Here is a 20,061-nt window from a genome sequence, read left to right on the forward strand (position 1 = left end):
ACAGAATAACAACAACAAACTCCAGAAAAACGCATGTCAAAAATGTTATGAATTGATTTGTATTTTAATGAGGGAAATATGTATTTGACCCCCTTTCAATCATAAAGATGTCTGGCTCCCAGGTGTCTTTTATACAGGTAACGAGCTGAGATTAGGAGCACACTCTTTTAAAGGGAGTGCTCCTAATCTCAGCTTGTTACCTGTATAAAAGACACCTGTCCACAGAAGCAATCAATCAGATTCCAAACTTTCATCCATGGCCAAGACCTAAGAGCTCTCCAAGGATGTCAGGGACAAGATTGTAGACCTACACAAGGCTGGAATGGGCTACAAGACCATTGCCAAGCAGTTTGGTGAGAAGGTGACAACAGTTGGTGCGATTATTCGCAAATGGAAGAAACACAAAAGAACTGTCAATCTCCCTCGGCCTGGGGCTCCATGCAAGATCTCACCTCGTGGAGTTGCAATCATCAAGGGAACGGTGAGGAATCAGCCCAGAACTACACGGGAAGATCTTGTCAATGATTTCAAGGCAGCTGGGACCATAGTCACCAAGAAAACAATTGGTAACACTACGCCGTGAAGGACTGAAATCCTGCAGTGCCTGCAAGGTCCCCCTGCTCAAGAAAGCACATATACATGCCCGTCTGAAGTTTGCCAATGAACATCTGAATGATTCAGAGGACAACTGGGTGAAAGTGTTGTGGTCAGGTGAGACCAAAATGGAGCTTTTGGCATCAACTCAACTCGCCGTGTTTGGAGGAGGAGGAATGCTGCCTATGACCCCAAGAACACCATCCCCACCGTCAAACATGGAGGTGGAAACATTATGCTTTGGGGGTGTTTTTCTGCTAAGGGGACAGGACAACTTCACCGCATCAAAGGGACGATGGACGGGGCCATGTACTGTCAAATCTTGGGTGAGAACCTCCTTCCCTCAGCCAGGGCATTGAAAATGGGTCAAGGATGGGTATTCCAGCATGACAATGACCCAAAACACACGGCCAAGGCAACAAAGGAGTGGCTCAAGAAGAAGCACATTAAGGTCCTGGAGTGGCCTCGCCAGTCTCCAGACCTTAATCCCATAGAAAATCTGTGGAGGGAGCTGAAGGTTCAAGTTGCCAAACATCAGCCTCGAAACCTTAATGACTTGGAGAAGATCTGCAAAGAGGAGTGGGACAAAATCCCTCCTGAGATGTGTGCAAACCTGGTGGCCAACTACAAGAAACGTCTGACCTCTGTGATTGCCAACAAGGGTTTTGCCACCAAGTACTAAGTCATGTTTTGCAGAGGGGTCAAATACTTATTTCCCTCATTAAAATGCAAATCAATTTATAACATTTTTGACATGCGTTTTTCTGGATTTTGTTGTTATTCTGTCTCTCACTGTTCAAATAAACCTACCATTAAAATTATAGACTGATCAATTCTTTGTCAGTGGGCAAACGTACAAAATCAGCAGGGGATCAAATACTTTTTCCCTCACTGTATAAGAGACATGCCTACCGGCTCTCCCCTGCGATCAGTGGTGATCTCAGGGGAGAGCCGGTAGCCATGTCTCTTATAGAGAGATCACCACTGATCTCGTAGAATGAGCCTCGTGTCCCCCCCCCCCGCCACAAAATGAAACGCCAGAACCGGTAAAGCCTCAATGCTGCCTGTACGACAAATTCCACAACTTCAAAGCAGCTTTGCCTCCTTTAAGTAAAAACGACGAGTTACAAACCATGCCTATGCACCCCACTCCTTCCTCCTTCGATCTGAATGCTTTTGTGTGACAAAAAAGGGAGAACAATCTCTCAAAAATCAGACAGGACAATTGTGGGAATCCTTCAGCAGAGAACGGCACTCTCCTGGTGAAGCACCAAGGCCTGAATCTCGCTCAGCCTCCCGGCCAAAGTTCAAGTCACTAGAAAGCCACCTTAAATCATTCAAAATTATCACAATAATTTCCAACAGGTAGAAGGCAAATGGCATTCGAATGCATGTCTGACAGCGCTACCAGCAGGTGCACAAGACGTATCGTACCTCAACGATACACCATCAATCTCCTCGTGAAGAACAGAGACTGCACGTGAAGTACAGTTAACTTAAAAAAAACGAAAGGTCTTTACTTTTGTCCTCAAAATAAATATGGCACGGCATATCACACAGCTTTAGATGAGAGAAGTGAGGGTTGTCATTTTTCATCTTCATAATCGGGCTTTAGACTGTTTTAAATTCTCAAACTCGACAGGGGTCTAAAGCTGAAAATGAAACACTAATGCTTTATATTCTTTGGGTCTTTCGGTAAAGTCACGTAGAACAAAAAAATATAAATTGTTAATTTTTTGTTCTACACGACTTTACCGAAAGACCCAAATAATATTAATTCCTGAAGTCACGAAAGCTTTAAGCCAAGAACGAAAGCTATATTTGTCTTATTCTTAGTTTTTTCGGTAAAGTCACGTTGAAGAGAAACAACAAAATAATAAAATATATATAAAACAATAAAAAAATTCTCACGACGTTTCGACCATAACTCAAACGGTCATCTTCAGGTGTGTTGGTTTGCATAATTTTTTTTTTAAACGGCGCATTTATTTATTTATAAAAAACCGTTGGCGTCACGCGCAGCGATTGGCAGTTTGCCCAGGACTAGTCCATCTATTTTTTTTAAAAGAGGAGGGGGGAGACGAAATTTTTTATAATGTATGCTGTCTGAAAGCCACTGTAAGCGTGAACAATCAATTAAGAACTGAAATGGTTTATCAAATCTTTCCAATGATTGCTAAGATAGAATCCATCTTCTCGGTTGAAATTGTCTCTGTGCTTGTATATGTGGATAGCCTCATGAACGAATCTCTCATGGAAGCCAGATGGCTTACAAAGACTTTTCCAAGACGGAGGTTCTTTGTAAGCCATCTGGCTTCCATGAGAGATTCGTTCATGAGGCTATCCACATATACAAGCACAGAGACAATTTCAACCGAGAAGATGGATTCTATCTTAGCAATCATTGGAAAGATTTGATAAACCATTTCAGTTCTTAATTGATTGTTCACGCTTACAGTGGCTTTCAGACAGCATACATTATAAAAAATTTCGTCTCCCCCCTCCTCTTTTCAAAAAAAAATTAGATGGACTAGTCCTGGGCAAACTGCCAAATCGCTGCGCGTGACGCCAACGTTTTTTTTAAATAAATAAATAAATGCGCCGTTTACAAATACATTTATGCAAACCAACACACCTGAAGATGACTGTTTGAGTTATGGTCGAAACGTCGTGAGAATTTTTTATTGTTTTATATATATTTTATTATTTTGTTGTTTCTCTTCAACGTGACTTTACCAAAAAAACTAAGAATATGAATTACTGCAGTCACGAAAGCTTTAAATCAAAATCTATATTTGTCTGTTATGCACAACAACAAAAAATGCCCACAACACTCCTCTAATGCATTAAAACTCCACATGGAAGCAAACACCGAAAGTATATTTCTGGCGTATTAGCCAAGAATAAACTCAACCGTGACAAAGTAGGCTTTCCAACAGTTTTCTCTGCTGTAATTCCACGACTCTGATTGTGTTACGAGGGCAAAACCGTGGTAGAGAGATGCACGGGGCTGGGGTTAGGTAAAATGAATTATATGTAAAAAAACACATTCCTGCGGAGGGAGCTGGTAGGAACGTTGGGTTGCTCGGTCAATGGCCAGGGTCAACGGCACCACGTGGTGTATTCCGCAAATATGCCCGACTGTGAGGGCGGGCACAAGCCGGCGTGAGTAGGTTAAACGTTGAGATTTATAAGGGCACCACGGGGTGACCAGCCCCACCCCTCCCACCCCCCACCAAGCCCCACCCTCCCCACCCAGCCCCTCCCTCCCCACCCAGCCCCTCCCCACCCTCCCCACCCAGCCCATCCCCACCCAGCCCCTCCCTCCCCACCCAGCCCCTCCCCTCTCCTCCCATTTTTGGATGCACGACAGACAGACACAATAATCCCCTGTGGGCTGGTGTAACCAGGAGGTTCCTACCAGTAAAAATTTTTCTTGGTTACTAAGTGTTATTTTTTAACGCTTATGCCTAAGAAGTATAGAAAATGGCAATTATTCCCCACAAACTTTGCTTTTGTGACCAAGACTTTATGTGAAGGAATGACACAAATGCACACGTTTTCTCATTGAAAATAGATACATTTCAAAATATCACTGTCCTGGTCACAAAAGCAAAGTTTGTGGGGAATAATAGTCATTTTCTATACTTTTGAGGCATAAGCAATTAGGAAATAACAGAAACATGTTTTGTTACACATCAGCCTTGTGACATCGGTCCACTTCCAACCCTTTTGTTGATTTCCATGCAGCCTTTAATCTGCTTTTTCTATGCGGAAGAAAATGTTCAAGGAACTGTCGGAAGGTTTATGATGAACGATAGTTCACATCAAGCTGCGGACATAGGCTCCAAAGACAAACGGCAAAGTTGTAAAATGTCGTGAAGCTGAAACTTGCTAATGGGCAAGAGAGCGAGTGGGTAGGAAAACCCGGCAGTAGCCCCCACCTTATCACTCTGAAAGTTGTTGCAATCGAGCAAGGACTTTTAAAAACTGTGCAGCAGCTTAATAAATTAGGTGCCAGTGTAGCTGGTTGTTTGACGTTCACTTTTCCCGAGGCTTTGTATTTAAAGGCAGTCGGAAACTACACCGTGGAGAAGCTGCCACCATGTCTGCACCACAGGGCTGAGCGACGGAGCTCGTAACGTAAATATAAGCCGTCGAGACGTGTGCACACATTTCTGTAGTGCTCAGCAGCTAATAACTGCCATAAAAGTATCCGGGAAAAAGCAAGTTTACAAAAACGAACTGTTAGCCTCAGAGGTGTAAGCAAAATTCAAGCCCCAAGAACACTTATAACAAACGTCGAGTTAAAATATCAAAATGCGCTGTATGCATAGGAGAAATAACCTACGGTATTTTGGTTCAAATCAGCGTGCTTGGGAAAAACAATACGTGCGTGGCAATCAGTGTTAAACCCGGAGCCACGGCTTAATCATCGGCCAGTTTTGCTCTCAGGAAGATTCAGGGGCATTACCAAAGAGGGTTAAACTGCATTGTCACGATGCATATCTGTGGAGCTGGCTGCTCAGAAGGAACGGTGGGGGTGGGGCGGGGGTAGTGGTTGGGGATCGTTCGTTCAACATGGCAAGCCAGTGCCCCCCGATAGTGGGGGGTATGTTCAGTGAGATATGCCGTCTCCAATTTACAGAACACCAGGACTGTAGGTGTGTGAATAACAGGATCAGAAACGATACACAGTAGGAAACAATTCCCTCTCCTGAGCAGCAGACACAGCCACTGTTATTCGGCAAACCCGTAATACACTGGCACGCAAGCCTTGATAACATAAGCATAACACAGCATTATACTGTTACTTTTTTCCTGGTGTTGAGGATGAAGATTACAACCTTTATCTACAACTGTATATTGGTTTTCATGAATATAACGTTACTCTGTCTTCCTACTTCTAATATGCTGTAGTTGTATAATGCTTTTGTTGAGTGTGTCTAGTCCAAACTTGTCAGATCTTTCATTAAACGTGATGCCATTCTAATACAACATAGACTACAAAGGCAGTGCAATTTTAATTCCGTGTAATGTACAACTCAACGGTATAGCACCAAATGAGAATTTCCCCTTTGGAAGAGCTCAGTTCATATGATCACAGTGAGTTCAAACAACATAGCAGCAGCCAGCCCAAATTACAACGAAATGCATTCATAAACTCTCATTAAACCCATCTGATGCAGTCAAACTGCACTCTGAGAATACCTGCGTAGGTCTATATTTGAAAATCAAATCAGACTTCAATGAGCCTCTTTGCCCCATAAGCCACATCAACTATAAAAAAATACTTACGTGAGCAAGAACTGCCACAAAGTTCCGGTTGAGGTGTACCGCCTCATACAGCGCCAGCAGAATGGACTCATTCGTCCTGACAAGAAACATACCATCATCACCATTACTATTCATATCAACAGTAGTAGCATCAGCAGCAGGAAGAAATATCAATTATTTACAAAGTTAAATACACAAAATAGCCATTTGCCATCTCAGCCAGGACGGTAATGCTTTGTTAAGAACACGCGAGTCAAAGCCAGAAGAGTATAAGTTAAAATGCCAGCCAAGGGGTCGAATCAATTCGTCTTCCCTCCAGGCCAGATAAAATAAATACAAATTTGTAGGACGTCAATGATATTCAAAATGTGAAGAAACCCCAGCCATTTCTCCATTGCTGGCTGAGCGGCTGTATGTGCAAATAAGATGTCCCCATATTGCTCGTTTCAGGATATCAGCAATTTTACTCGACAGATTGCAATTGCATAAATAACCTAATTTTAATTTCCAATTAAAAAGTGTACTTTTAATGCTTATGAAATGGCTTCTAATACATACATAATTTTAATCCATTTCACTTCAAAACCACAACTCAACTTGTTCTAATTGATCCTGCTAATCAAAGACTGGTTTGTTTTTCCTCTCTTTCAAACGTAATTTGTAGTTTAACAAACGACCTGTATTCATTCTACCTCTATTCAGAAGGAATCTTGTCTCATACTTGAATCGTTGCTTTATTTTCAATGTGCAAGTTCAAAGGACCCAGGTAAATATTACCGACACAAACACGATTGTTGCATGCCTTAACTTTAAAAAATGTGGTTTCAGTTTAAACGAGAGAACTTCAGAGGTTGCCCCAACATATATAATGGGTATATAGCTCCGGGTAAGGGCATATTATTGCTGCAAGACACAATATATTATTTATAACGAATACGACTTGTCACCTGAATTTGCTCAACAAGTGAACATCTAATCATCTGAGCACATTTTTTTAAACAGTCATGCATCTTATGGATTCATAAAGAAACACTTTTGATTTGCTATCATTCCACAGTGTATGGATACTTGTCAATTGTTTCATAAAAATAAACTGCCTTATCCGAGAGACTTTTAATAAAAGCCAATGTACGACGTTTTATTTTGTCCTCAATAATCCAGTTTAGCCAGAGTATTTAGCAAGGCAAAATTAATTCACACATTGCAAAGAAAAGACACGTCTGTCGGATGACTTTAAAGAATATTCTTTGGGTCTTTCGGTAAAACCACATAGATAAAAAAATATATAACAGTATCACGACGTTTCGATCGCAACACAAGGTGAAAAAAAGGTTTTTTTCTATCTACGTGACTTTACTGAAAGACCAAAGAATATGAATTCCTGCAGTCACGAAAGCTTTAAGTCAAGATTTGACTTTAAAAAAGTTTCATTTACCCAACAAGGTCTGTGAAGCAATTTTGAAAATCCTTGCTCATAATGCACCATCTCTCAGGCTTTTGCAAGTGCTGACGCAAGCAGATGCGAATAAAAAGGAAAATATTACTGCGGGCCTGAGGGTATGTTCTTGCCCACACAAATGAGAAGATTCCACCCAAAGCAGCTCAAGCATTTAATAACTGTTGTGTACAAAAGGCACACAAGGGAAACAACAAACTTAAACTCCACTTTACCAATCTCTAATTACGTTGAAGTATCCCCCCCCAAAAAAAAATGCCTGAGGTGCACAACTCTCTAACCAAGGCATGTAGCACTACACCGTCCCATCCTACTATCTGTAAGATGGGCAACGGATATATTGCATTGCGAAAAACTAGCTGGAAGACACGTAGACGCTAAAGGACAACGCAGATGCTTTGAATACAGGACTGAGCGACTCACAAAAGTCACATGAGCCGCGATGGGTATGCGTGTCTGCAATGCACCAGTGATTCAACTTTAAAAACGTGTTTCCAGTGTAATTCTCCAAATGTCTATGGTGCCAGTCAATGATTATGCCCCCGCTTAAAAAAATCCAGTCTGTGCGGTTGTACAGCACCACTGTGTGCGATGAGAATGTTAGACTAAATGGCAAATAGTTGTCAGTTTTTTTTATTATGAAACTGTGGGAGTTCTATTACCGACCAAAATAGCCAAAGTGTGTTAGGTACAAAGACATCAGTTCAAATAAAAGGTTAAAACTGTCATCCTAAATTTGTCAACTAAAATACAATGAACTATTTCAAGTATAAAATACCCTGTGGTACATTGACAACTTTTTGTAACATATTTTCAATACATATTTGCTATGTGCTTTAGAAACGCAAATATTTGTTGCAAAAGATAATGAAAAATTCTTGCTGATGCCACTGGTAACATCTGTCTTTGTATGCGATTATGCGAACGTACTTAAGAGTACATCATTATCCATCCACCGGGGGATAAAGGCCTCCTCACTCCCCAGGTCACCTGCATCCGTTCAGTATCACGAGGCGACAATCGATCTGGCTCCTGCACACGAGCCGATCCCATTGCTCAAACTCCGTGGTGGACGTCCACAATCACATTTTCCAACAGTTGGTGCCGTTTTTGTAAAAGAAAATATCTTCGGTTATGTGTTATCTGGTCTCGGAGCTTGATTAAACTGCACAGGGCAGTATTTACTTAAAGTGCAATATCTGGAACTTCTTACACTTCTCTTAAATTCGATTTTACTGGAAGGGTTAATGGATTTTTTTTTTGGTCTAAAAATGTGCATAAAATTATTGTACTCATTGCAATATTGTCTCCACTAATGAGCCAAGGACTACAACTTGTAAATTAACAATCATCAACCTCTTACTCGTTGGTTCTTTCGGTAAAGTCACGTAGAAAATAAAATCAAATAATAATAGAATACATTTCGGTTACTTTACCAAAATAACCAAAGAGTAATTCCTGCAGTCACGAAATCTTCGAATCGATCATCAACCTCTTTCTCGGTGCTTTCAAACTCCCTTTGCACAGTGACATTGAATTCATTTCTTTATCGTGTTTTCTTCTTTCTCTTCTCAAAAATGTTCTGATCTTCTTACACAGCGCTATGCTTTTTGGCTTTCATGTGATATTACCATCCCTTTTCATCTCGCCTTCTTCATATTTTGACAGTTTCAGATCATGTGTTCTGGTTGCTTTAATTAACTGCGCACCTGAGATTATGACAAAAATTAATAACTCATGGATTTTCCCTTAAGCCCAAATTAATAATCTAAAAACAGTTCAATATTGTTATTTTCGTAAATGTTTATTACAAGTCACGTGCTTAAACCAAAGAAATATATGCGCCGGTTAATCCGAAATCCACATGGTCACCTCTACAGTACAGTAGTTGCCATATCTTTACATCAGTGGGCAGAGTTTGATTGATTTTTATCAGAGTGGCTCTGCTATAGACTTAGTGGACAGTCTTCTGCGTCAGAGCAGGAAAGTGTGATCACTGAGCACGCACATCGATCAGCTGATCGTTAGCATTCATTCTAAATCGAAAGTGTAACAATCGAAATCGTCAGTTGTGCTTAATTTAGTGATTTATCTGATCATTTAATATCTAAGTTTTAATTTATTAAACTGTGTGATGGCAGATAAATGTAACCATAATTTATACCTATATTAGTGTTTTTTGGTACAGGGATCCATGGAAATATTATATTTTTGGATTATCCACGATCTTGAATTATCCGCAGCTGCCCTCCCCGTCATGAGCGCGGATAATCGAGTCTCCTGGAATTTATTTCATCCTCTATGTTGAAATGTGTCACTTGTATGGCAAAGAGTCTGTGGTCACTTCAAGTGTTGAATTTGCTGAAATTGGACATCTCTCGTATATTGGCACTTATTCATTCGAATCACGTCCATTTCCCGAATTCCTTTTTTAAAAGGTGTTTATTACCTTTTCGGTATAAACTCTAACATACTTTCAGTCTCATCTCTCATGCTCATCTCTGCTCTTTTTACCTACATTTGTATTCAATGCTGCAATGTGTTTTGCCCTTCCTTAGAAGCAAATAATTTTCTTTAGTATATATTTAGTCTACTATCAATCTTCATGGCTTTGATAAATTCATAAAATGCATTTTTTTAGTTCAAATATCATTTAACGTTACGGCTTTGCTATAATTTCACATCACGTCTCTCTGGAATATTGCTGCACTAAATGCCCTCTCGGTAAGGAAACTCTACATTAGCCATTATTCACAAGTATGATGATTGCATCAATGGCAACGGCGTTGATATCCTGCTGATAATAATTATATTTATAAGCTGCGGGCTTATTCTATCTACTAGTGGGCAGAAACTGCTGTGGCATACATGAGGATGCTGCACAGCATTTGCCAAAGGAAGCCAGTGACTTTCCATCAAGGATCTTGGGTAAAGGCCAGCATAGAATGCCTTTCAGGCTCAAAGCTCTTCATTGATATCAACAGACATGTTGCCCATAAGCCACTGTCAACACAGTTTACTACAGCGGTGTGCTTTTAGCTTACTCTGCCCATTCCATCAAAGGGCGCTCATTATTTGTGTTACTGTCCTCGTATTATCAGTGCTACTGCTTGGAACATTGATTCTGTATGTGAGTTAATGCTCTGCATTTTCCGAATATGAGAAAGCATGTATTACTACAGCATACTGGAAGTAGTATATTTTGCATAGGGCTGTATTGACTGAGCGGTAAGCAGCGTAAACGTCCAAAGTAATTGTTATCCGATGACTTATGTACTGTACGAATATAAGTCAAATATTACTGTGCAATACGAGCTAAAACAATGTGACTCAAGCACAAAACATTTGTGTGTGCTTGGAACCTAGGCACAGCTGTAAAATCAATTATGACAATAACACGTACATTAATGTCTAAGGACACACGTAAAACATGTATACAACACGTTGCAAAGGAGAGCAGGTCATTAAACTAAATTTACTTTTTCCCCCAACATCAGCTCTATCAAATACACTGCCAACAGTAAAGCTTTAAATCATCGACTTAAGAATCCAAATTAAGTCAAAGTGTCTTCTTGCTCAAACGAGCAATGCAGTTTACTCAACTCCATTGGCGGCCCTGAACAAGCGGTGGAAATTCCAAATTCTACCACTCGCTCAGTGGCAGAGTTCAGCCTCTCCACAGGATGACAACTGCTTCCAACTCGTAAAATGCACTAATTTTATGGGTGCCATGGTGGCGATGTTAACGACCTTGCCTGGTATACAAGAGGTTGTCGGTTTGATCCTGACTGACCCTATGTTCTCCCCATGGTCACGTGTTTTTTTTTTCTCCTGGTCCTTCGGTATTTTTCCCTCCACATTTAGAAATATGCGTTTACAGTATTTGGCTGGTATACATTTCCAGATGATAAGCCACTTCATTGAGCTATCATATGTGGCCAGGTTGCTGCTGAAAAAAAGAGTCATACAGCTCAGTGGGCCTTACCTGGTAAAAATAAAATAGTTTTAGTTTCAAAAGTGTATCGTTTTGTTTGTCATCAACCATTGAGGGACATAATGGGCTGAACCAAATCCAATTTAGGATTTAAAACTTGCAACTCTTCAACTATGAGTCAAATCACAGGGTCGGCACAACTGACTGAGACCTGGCGGTTGGCGCGCTGCACTCACGGATACTGCCATGGTTAAGTGGGAAATTGGATATGGATGTTGGGGTAATCCATGGCAGGCAGTCTACCCCACTTTCCCACATTTCATTCTGTAATGATGATAAATGCGTCTTAAATGCACATTTCATAACCAGTAGCTCTACTCTCTGACAGCACACAGTATTGATGCTACAAAAATAAAACTAAGGCAGTTTCAGAAGTGTAAGACAAGTTAAAATGTATGTATATATATTCACTCACTTTCTAGCCTACCTGCGACAATAGGGTGACTGGAGGACAATTTACGTAAGAAACAAAGCCAGCAGTTACGCATCAAAAATAAACACGCATTCCCATTTTCCACGAGCTTCTCGCTCTAGTATAAATGGTCACACATGGCACCTCTGTATGAGTGCACAAATCACCAGGCAAATAGGGTGGCGCTTATATACATTGGTGTCCCTGGGCCAGTGAAGTGAAGTCCACATTCTGAAGATATGGGACTAACTACCCTTTCCACAGGACGAGTGCTGCTGGCTTCCCAAAGAAAGGTCCATAATTTATTGACCCCTAATGAATGATGGGCTGGGTAAAAACCGACCAGGATTTGAACCTGTGACATTAGAATTGTGAGTTGAGCAGTCTAATCACAGAGCCACCAGACACTGGTTTGAACATAACACTATATCAGCATGTAGCAGGATACATTTTAGCAGCAACTTAGTTTAAATAAACACAAACTCTATGCCACAGCAGAAGATCATTACACCATAATTAGTTACAATTAAAAACATCCCATTTTACTATCTGGCTGATTACAATTACTTTAACTGCATATTGCACACAGGAAAGCATGTAATGTAGCCAGCCCTCTCTCAAGAGACTGACGCAGTTAAAAGTCAAACATTAGGTAGAAGCAGATGCAAGCCAAACAATGTCAAAGCATCACAATACTCAGTGGTAAGGCAATCTAGATGATAATAGTGTTACAGACATTAAATGTGAATACAGATTTGTTGTAGAATTTTCCCATTTTAAAAGTACAGACAGGTTTGTCCCAGAATTTTCTACTTTAAGAGCAAACTGTGGAATATAAAGCACATTAATCCAGTAGAACACATTGTACCGAGGCAGGTTTATGGACTGTTGTATCACGTGACATGCCAACTACCAACAATTCCTGTATCCTTTCCAGTGACCTGACTTTAATGCTAGCCTTCGGGGCCAACAATTTCAGCTGGAATCTGTGCCAAGTAAATGCCTCCCCTCAAGTCACAACACACTTGAAATAAGAGACCAGAAATCTATATTTGTGAGCTATTCCAAGGAAACGATTGTAGCAGTGGTCATTTAACCATGTTATTCCATCCGATTGGTATTGTACCATTCAAATGGTTGAATGGCAAACATGTTTCCGTAGCATGTACCACGTATAGGGACCCAGAGTCAAGGATATCATGCATGGAAAAATAAAAAGGAATGGGAAAGGGAAACAAGCAGGTAAGGGGGGACAGAGAAAGATGATTGTCAAAGGTTCTGGATGCCGGGACGCAAGTCACCGAGAGGGTCGAGGAGGGCGTTGCTCAATACGAGTCGGCAGCAAGAGTTCATAGTTCATAGTTCCATTTATTTGGTATAGCCCTGTGAGCCATTCGGCTCTTGAATCGGGTGCAGCCACAACAAACAAAAAACAAAAACATGAACAAGAAAACGTCTTAAAGTGACTATGTGACTGTGCAAACAGAAAATCCAGGAAAAACATCAAAATATTCCTGAAATAGCACCGTGCACCAACGCTGTGTGCAAAAATCCCAGTGGGATGCAAGTCAAATAACAACAACAACAACAACCACAAGACAACTAAGATTAAGGCCATCAGTCTAACTACATACTACAATAAACAAAAACATGGCCAAACCAAAAAACTTTTCGAAATCACCAAAATAAAGCCATAAATGCAATGTAACAGTGATCATAGGGACTGTGACCGAATTTTCAACAACAGAGAAGAGGAGCGCCGGACAGGAAGTGGAGAAGAAGGAATGACTGGGCCGAGTTATCGGGATGAGAAGAGGATGATGATGATGATGAGAGGTAAGAGGGTGGGAGAAATAGCAAGCTGAAGTGAGCTGCATGGAGCAGTGTATGTTATCACAGGGGGTGGCGAGAGGGGATGGATTCATAATGGGGGTGGTCACACATAAATCGTGTGTAATTATGGGAGGTTTGAGGTGATTTAGATATATAGAAGTTCACTTAAATAACAATGGGTCTACATTCCATTGTTCTGTTTTAATATGAATTATATACTCAGTGTATATCGAAATATATACTCAGTGTACTCTGTATTCCAAAATATGCATATATGCATAGTAACACTAAATGTTAAAGTATAAAAATTGTTATCATGTTGTATCTAATACCTATATTTGTAATAGTGTATCTTGCATAAAACATGCATCTCTTTTTTGGAGTTTAAAGCATATTCACAAATCTTCCTCTCGCTCTTTATAGGTCAAAACGTTGTGACTTATAATCTCACTGATACCATTTTACCTCCTTATTGCTTCATTCTATCTGCTATAATAACATATCCTGAGTGATATCCTGAGGGATATGTGATCAAATGCAATAGTAACGCAGCAAGCTGCCAAGCCACTTACTTTACAGACATTTTCTCTTCTCCGTCTCCCACAAACATGCTTCCGACCTACAAATCAAATAGCCCACGTTAGAAAAAAACCTTTCGTATGTATGTAGCCGATGCCAAACATAATGTCACAGCCACAGAGTAGAGCTGAAAGATTATTGTATATATATAAAATGAGACAATTCAAGAGCTTCTTTTCAGGTGAGCTTGGGTCATGTGCACCAGAAAAACGCATGATCAGGACAACGCAAAATATCAGCCAGGCCAGCTTTAAAGATTTTTTTTTCCTAAAAATAATGTTTGCCCACAAGTGCCATTTACAAGGCCAGCATTTGCTGATTTTGACCTTTTTCGCACAGCTTTAAATTTCACTCTCGTCGAGGGAAGGGTGCGAAAAAACACAAGTTACTTGCCAGTGTAACAATGTGGCCACTGTGGTAGCAGTACAGAAGGTAGGTTTGGCCGACCTATCTGTATGGATGTGCGGGTGTTATCACCTCATGCGCGTAAGTTTTCACCAGCTATTCAAGTGTCCTTCAACACATAAAAAATACTCTACGATAGAATTGGCCATACATTCTAAGGTGTTTTAGAGCTCCATGTTTGTAAAATATGCCCTAGTCTAGTATTTAATTTCCCTGAAATTGATAATTTGCTTCTGCATGTGTGATGCTTAATACATCACCATGTTTGTGATGGCCGAGAAGATGCCTCCCTGGTGCTCCTCTTCCTTGGCTTTGTACTGCCTGTGGCATATGGGAAGCAAGGGAAGAAGGAATTCAACACGACGCATGTGACACTGCACTTATGAACGTCGACTGCTGCTTGCAAGACTTCACAACATTTTTCCCGCTTTTTCGCATGAAAATCAGTGAAGTTAGCTATACGACAAACTATCATTAATAACATGGCAAGCCATTACAAGGGCACTGCGCAAATTACTAAAACATTAAACATCAGTCATTCGTCAAGTGTAATGAGAAATAGATGGTGTCAACATACACCTCGCTGAGGACCTGAGTGTGGAAGCACCTAAGGAGCTCGCTACACCACGCTGCTCGAACGCAGCATGGGAGACGCGCGTCCACATTCTACAAATGGACGATCAAAAAATCGCCGAACCGCGGGGTGAAGTCCAAACCATCAAAAGCGCATCACCGACGAATTCGCCATCCGCGTAACATTAGCACCTCTGATTTGCACGGTTGGCTACATAAGGTGCGAAAGAAGTTCGACATACATACGACATCCTGGTGGTGTCACTACGATCCACACAGCGTCTACTGCTGTCTCCTTGTATTGGTTGAATCTACTTCGCTTCTACAACACACTTCAGAACTGTTGCATTTCCATCCCACCATACAAAAGAAAAATGATTGGTAAGGTGTGATTTGAGTAAGTTTTTTTTTTTTATGGAACAACCTTGTCTCTACTGCACCGAATTATGTGCACGTGGTACAAGTGTATACATGTCATGCATTTAGTAGACAGTGAATAGGTTACATCGTTGAGGAGTTAATCACTGACAAGAACGGACCCGATTCACAAAACATTTTCTGACAGGAGTAGTTTAGCGAACCCAATAAATTTTTCACACATGGTGAGCAATCCAGGCAGGTGTACTCTGCACACTGACCATAAGGAATTCAAATTGTGCACGTTCCAACAACATACCCCGCCGCAGTATACTACACAGCACCATTATGCTGCTTCACTATTACTGCAGTCAATGCCAAATGCATTGATTTGCCTAAAACTTGATCATTCTGAATCAGGAATGATACTCAAGGGTATCTAGATAACGAGTCGACATTCTAGCCAGTGCGATAGTCAATGGCACATTGTGATTAATTAAGAGCACACTGGTTCTGCCTCCAGGGCGTAATTATGCCACTTGCGACGCATGCACTGCTTCTGGTCTGTAACCCTTCCAAGGACCAGGACTGTTCTCCCCTGGGTCAGTTTCATACGGCCAATAAATTACAATTTTAAAAGTGACACTATATTATCCTGGCATTGCATACAAATTAAGACCGTGCAGGCTCCTCAAGACCATCGTGAGAACATAAATATATAAAACAAAACCCCATTCAGTTTTGCACATGGAGCGTATGCAAGAATATGGGTAATTAGGCGGCAGAAAAGAAACTACTCACTGAAAAAAATACAAACTTAAAGGAATTGCTATAGACCATTAATATCTCCTAAAAATTAATGTGAATAAAAAGTTTGGGGAGATACAGTAATATGTAATCGGGGAGATTTGTAGACAGTGAATAGGTTATAGCGGGGAGATTTGTATGTAGTGTTATTGCAGTTGTAGTAAACACCCACACAAATGCGTGCAAGCCTTAGTGGCTAAAGCAGATATTATTCCTTGCAAAAAGGTTTCTGTTTGGTGTTTAAACATCTCACAACAACTGTTTTATTGCCAGAAAGGGTAAAACCTATTCTTATATTTTGATACTGGCAAGGGAGTTCCCATTATGAAGTTCAACATGCATACATAAAATAAAAATATGCATACACGCACAAAGAGTCTCTATCATGTGATTTTATTGTGCATGTAATGTCACACAATGTATAAATATACCAACCTGTTGTATTCTGTGAGAGCCCTAGAAATGACAAGCCCTTCCCCCTGCAAATAAAAACACAAAAATTATTCTGTAAGTAAACAGACGTATTTCATATACTCGATGTGAACATGGAAGATATACAATTGAAGCATCCATTAGAGGTCTAACTGAAACTCGGGTGTACTAACGAATACAAATATAAAAGCAGGAATAATTTCAAAGGTGGCGTGCGCTGGCCCCCAACTTGAAAGGTCAAAAAGGCAATGGCCACCATCCCAGCCCACTTTGTTGCAAGGAGGGCACAGGATCAAGCACGCTTTGGACGAAACACCTTGGTTTCTGCCTCTGACCACAGCGCACATAAAAAATCACCAGGATATTCTCACAAAGTTTAAAACTTCTGCTTAATATATATTTGTGCTGGTGCTCAGGCTAATGGAACAAAACTTCTAAACTGAGCAAACTTATATTTCACAGAATGGTGCATTTTCACCTTTGTTCTCATGCCAATGGACTATGCTAATTATCAAGTTCATATAAATACAGGACAGTCTATCTAATGAATGTTACATGCGGCCAAACTTTGATCATTCATATTCTTTGGGTCTTTCGGTAAAGTCACGTAGATAGAAAAAAAATACAATAAAAATAGAGTGAATCAAAAATAATACAAATATCACGACGTTTCGATCGCAACACAAGCAATCGTCATCAGGAGAAAAAAAGAGGGGGAAAGCTGAGGCAGGCTGTTTTAAAGGTTTGAAATGGGTGTAGCCCAAGGGTCATAACGAAGTGGGCGGGGCTAGTGAACATCACTAGCCCCGCCCACTTCGACGATTGCTTGTGTTGCGATCGAAACGTCGTGATATTTTGATAATTTTTTATTCACTTTATTTTCATTTTTTTTACCTACGTAACTTTACCGAAAGACCCAAGGAATATGAATTCCTGCAGTCATGAATGCTTTAAGTCAAGATTTGATCATTCGTTTAATTATATATTTTCCAGACATGATTTTGTAACAATGCAAAGCTCATTGTACCTGCTGGGTTTGCAAGGAGCAGTATCAGTGTGGGGTAGCACATTACAAGAAAACATGGCTCAACTAAGTAAAGTGTATTTATGCTGTGATATTTATTGAGATTAAAAAGGTGGCCATAACCCAACCGATATATCAGGCCATGTACAGCAACTAATAAAGATGTACAACTAAAGTCGAGTGTCAATTTCAAAGGGCGGCTTGAGGTTTCATTTTACACTTGGAATGAGAATGCCCATGTGAATATTAATAATCAGTCTCTTCTCAAGTTAATTTTACAAGCATTATTACCTTATTTTAATAAGAGATGAGCTTAGTGAGCTAGGCATGCTTTTTAAAAAGCCCTCGGCCAAAATGTCACCCTATCTTATAAAGATTTGACAAGAGGCAAAACTCTCTCTCTGCTCAAGAGCAAGGAGTGACGGTCTTGAGCTAGTAGTGCTCATTTTACTAATTCAAGAGGGAAGAAGATGATGATGATCAACCCTAACGAGGAAGTAAAACTGGCAACCTCCCAATTGCGCATTAGGACACCGTGGGACGGCTATAACTTTTGTTTAACAGTGGAAATGTAAACAAAACTTGTGACACTCACATTGAGCGCCATTTCATCATCCAGGATGGATAATTTGACGATGTAAGGGTTTGCCGACTGTGGAGAGAACATTCCACGCATGAGCACACGCCAAACACATTCAGAATCTGCGATGAGCTATTAACCTCTTTTTCACAGATGGCCAGTAGGGCGATAACGCTTGAGAAGAACGCATAATTGGGCACTTTCAAAAACACAAGCGCACCCCTAATGTTTTACTGAAAATAATGTGTAATTATAATGGTATGCATTTACATAGTACGTAATAACACATTTAAACAGGTCCAGGGTATTATGTCCATTCGTATTACTTATTGAATGTTGAAAAAAAATGCTAATAAGTTTAAAAGCTTTGCACGAATTGCTTATGCATGTTATCACTGATAAATTGGCAATCTTTCAACAAAAACAATTGTATGCTGAAAATGAAAGATGATAAAATGCTTGAAAAAAACGTGATTAAATATGCTATGTATATCATATAGTGTGGAGACATTGATGGTTCAGAAGCAGTACGGAACTTGTTACTCAAGTAACTGGCCGGAGTTGATTGATTCTTGAAAGCCACCAAAATGTCCCAGAAACTTGTAAAAGTGTGCATACATAATGTGCATGCAAAATACATACATGATGTACATACGTAATCTACATACATAATCTACAAGCATTATGTATGTTAATTACCTGTGAATATCCATTGTAATTTATATGAACACATTAACCCCCCCCTCCTTCCCCGCTCTGGTCCAAGTACCTGATAGGCTCACAAGTGATGACATCACATTTATCCCTCTTTTAAACATACACTGAAAAATTATTTCTCCACAACTCTGGCTGTCGCCTGATGAGGCTGGTTGTAATAATCGGCGAAACGTCATACTCGAATTGGAAATGTTGTGAGTTTACTCTCCAACACACTGGTGTGCTGAACTAGGAACTAATTGGCATGTTTTGTTTACGTGATAAACCTTACTAATTGGCTCTGTTGGGTGGTGGTGGGTTTAAATGACACATATTTACACGATCTAACCCAAAAAAAACCTCTTATGGACTTGTGAAAGTGTTCAATATCCCACCTGATCCTTCAACTCATCGTGAGAAAACAACATTCTTACTGGAGGTGAATGACACATGCCAAGCCTCACAGATAAACCTTGAGCCTGACGGTTGTGCACAATTTGTAATGTCTCACAAGCAGTGCAATTTGACTGAAACGTGATTTTTGTGTTGCTTACCTGAAAATAACACACTTCTCAGTCCTATTTATTGCAGTGTATTCTAATCAGTGAGGATTGAATGAAGGTGGGAAGCATAAATGATTGCCCTCTGGTGACGGAACACCTGTATGAAATGAAGGCACTAAGATTGTATTGGACTCGTGAAAGCAAGGGCCGCCATGCAAGGGCTGCCCACCCCCTCCACGTTCCTCATCCCCTCGCGCCTCTGTGGAGGCCCGGTCGTGGGGCACGCACCTCGTTCTTGCGGTAATTGACGAGCAGCGCCAGCAGCACGACAGCGTCGTGGCCCAGCTGCTTGCGGCTGGGCTCGCTCGACAGGATCTGCGCACATTTCAGTGGCACGCTGTGAACGGAGCCGCAGCAGCCAGTGGCGAAGAGGGGCAACCTCGAGCAGTCGACCGTCGACGGCGCGACGCCGCAAATGTTGTCATTCGTCAACACCGCACGCGTTTAACCATGTACCCGCCGAAGCGACGACGCTCACA

The 20,061-nt window shown here is 40.7% G+C and overlaps 1 protein-coding gene across 2 annotated transcripts in view; it reads right to left on the bottom strand.

The window, feature by feature from the left end:
- Positions 1–20,061, bottom strand: part of ARMH3 (armadillo like helical domain containing 3) — a 110,781-nt gene that overhangs the window by 71,166 nt on the left and 19,554 nt on the right. For both annotated transcript variants that reach the window (XM_032950348.2, XM_032950346.2), the window contains exons 8-13: positions 19,811–19,897; positions 18,339–18,395; positions 16,723–16,766; positions 14,811–14,871; positions 14,139–14,185; positions 5,893–5,968 (exon numbers count right to left, since the gene is read on the bottom strand). In XM_032950348.2, the coding sequence (XP_032806239.1) occupies positions 5,893–5,968; positions 14,139–14,185; positions 14,811–14,871; positions 16,723–16,766; positions 18,339–18,395; positions 19,811–19,897 (372 nt within the window). The remainder of the gene's footprint in view (positions 1–5,892; positions 5,969–14,138; positions 14,186–14,810; positions 14,872–16,722; positions 16,767–18,338; positions 18,396–19,810; positions 19,898–20,061) is intronic.

Source organism: Petromyzon marinus, chromosome 9 (genome assembly GCF_048934315.1).
Source record: "Petromyzon marinus isolate PM22_M1 ecotype Great Lakes invasive population chromosome 9, UKy_Petmar_22M1.pri1.0, whole genome shotgun sequence".
NCBI classification, from domain to species: domain Eukaryota; kingdom Metazoa; phylum Chordata; class Hyperoartia; order Petromyzontiformes; family Petromyzontidae; genus Petromyzon; species Petromyzon marinus.